The sequence below is a fragment of the Ochlerotatus camptorhynchus genome, unplaced genomic scaffold (assembly GCF_037179485.1).
Source record: "Ochlerotatus camptorhynchus isolate MF236.1 unplaced genomic scaffold, CSIRO-AGI_Acam_v1.1 ptg000193l, whole genome shotgun sequence".
In the NCBI taxonomy this organism is placed as follows: Eukaryota; Metazoa; Arthropoda; class Insecta; order Diptera; family Culicidae; genus Ochlerotatus; species Ochlerotatus camptorhynchus.
This window is the reverse complement of record NW_027040683.1, coordinates 6902179-6903694: the sequence shown is the minus strand read 5'-3', so window position 1 is coordinate 6903694 and position 1516 is coordinate 6902179. Positions and strand designations below refer to the sequence as shown.

The following is a 1516-nucleotide window of genomic DNA, read 5'->3' as shown; positions in this document are numbered from 1 at the left end:
GTGGCCCTGAAAAGGGCCGTTTTGTTGGGCTGATGTTGTTGGGTTTGCTCTACTCTGTCACTGACCTCAGCCATTTTTGTTACTGGTGAGCTGATACCTTAACTATTTATCTCTAAAATTCCGATAACAGCTTATTTGATTATGCAAAGATAAATACCTTAATTAACATTTTTAATCTGTGTTACCGGAAAATATCAAAATATTTCGTGAACGCTGCTGCAGCACCAGCTGCCACTTTGCCAGCCAAGACGAAGAAGCCAAGGGCCCCGAAGGGACAGGGCAAACCCAAGAAACCATCGACCCATCCCCCGGTGAACGAAATGGTTGTTGCCGCCATCAAAACCCTGAAGGAACGCAACGGATTGTCGCTGCAGGCCACTAAGAAGTACATCGCTGCCAACTACAAGTGCGACGTTGCCAAGCTAGCCCCGTTCCTTAAGAAGTCTTTGAAGAATGGCGTCGAGAAAGGAACGATTGTCCAAACCAAGGGAATCGGTGCATCGGGATCATTCAAGTTGAAGGCTGAAGCCAAGAAAGCCGCCACTGAGAAGAAACCGAAGAAGGCTGCCGGCGAGAAAAAGGTCAAGAAAGCTACCGGAGCGAAGAAGCCAGCCGGTGATAAGAATGCCAAGAAGCCTGTTGCTAAAGCTGCCAAGAAGCCAGCTGGTGAGAAGAAAGCCAAGGCTGCCGTTGCCAAGACCGTGAAGAAGGCTGCTACTCCCAAGCAAAAGGCCACCAAGCCCTCGAAGACCGCTGCCAAGAAGCCAAAGACCCCGAAGCCGAAGAGAACCGCCCCAGCCAAGAAAGCGGCCCCGAAGAAGGTCGTCAAGAAGTAAACTTCGAACGTGTGGTTGATGTTCAACGACACAGAATTACCCAAAACAGTCCTTTTCAGGACTACCAATAATGCAGTTAAAGAGTTCTGTTTCAAGAATTGCGACATCACATTTATTTATTAATCATATCATTAATCGACATAATTCATCAACATAGGTTTCATTTAATATTGCAACATGTGCAGGACTTAAAAATGTGCCAGTGATGCAATATTTCTATATGGAATAAGAAGAAACGGAGTTATTTCAAAAATGGGAAAATTCCACTACCTTTAAAATTAACCCGAGGACCATAATTGAAGTCACTAAAACCGAAATCAGTAATAATATGCTGGAAACATGACAAAAATTTCTTTCATTGTATGTAGCAGACCGTGCCACATTCATCCAAATGACTTTATCCACAAATTATGAAATATTTGAAAATTTCACAACACAAAATCTTCGAATTAGGTACCACAATCAATTTGTATTTCTATGTTGGAAATTTTATGAAGCTTTCCATTTCCATTGGACTGAATCGTTGTTTCCTTTTATTCTATCAAAAATAAACAGTACAAGTTGTAAGTTACAAGAGTGTTATAGGTTTACTATTTTGAGTTTTGACAATGACAACCCTGCGATAAGCACGACCTAAATTTTAGTAGCCAATAGTTAAGGAACCCAGCGATGAGTAATAT

At 42.2% G+C, this 1516-nt stretch overlaps 1 protein-coding gene across 1 annotated transcript; it reads left to right on the top strand.

Moving 5' to 3' along the window:
* Nucleotides 1–305: 305 nt before the first annotated feature.
* Nucleotides 306–841, top strand: LOC135702434 (histone H1B-like). The gene has a single exon (XM_065223472.1). It carries the CDS (start codon nt 321–323, stop codon nt 834–836), a length of 516 nt encoding a protein of 171 aa, XP_065079544.1. The 5' UTR covers nt 306–320; the 3' UTR covers nt 837–841.
* Nucleotides 842–1516: the final 675 nt, after the last annotated feature.

What these genes read in the sequence shown, in the direction of transcription:
- LOC135702434 (XM_065223472.1), top strand. Translation starts at nt 321, where the DNA reads ATGGTTGTTGCCGCCATCAAAACCCTGAAGGAACGCAACGGATTGTCG.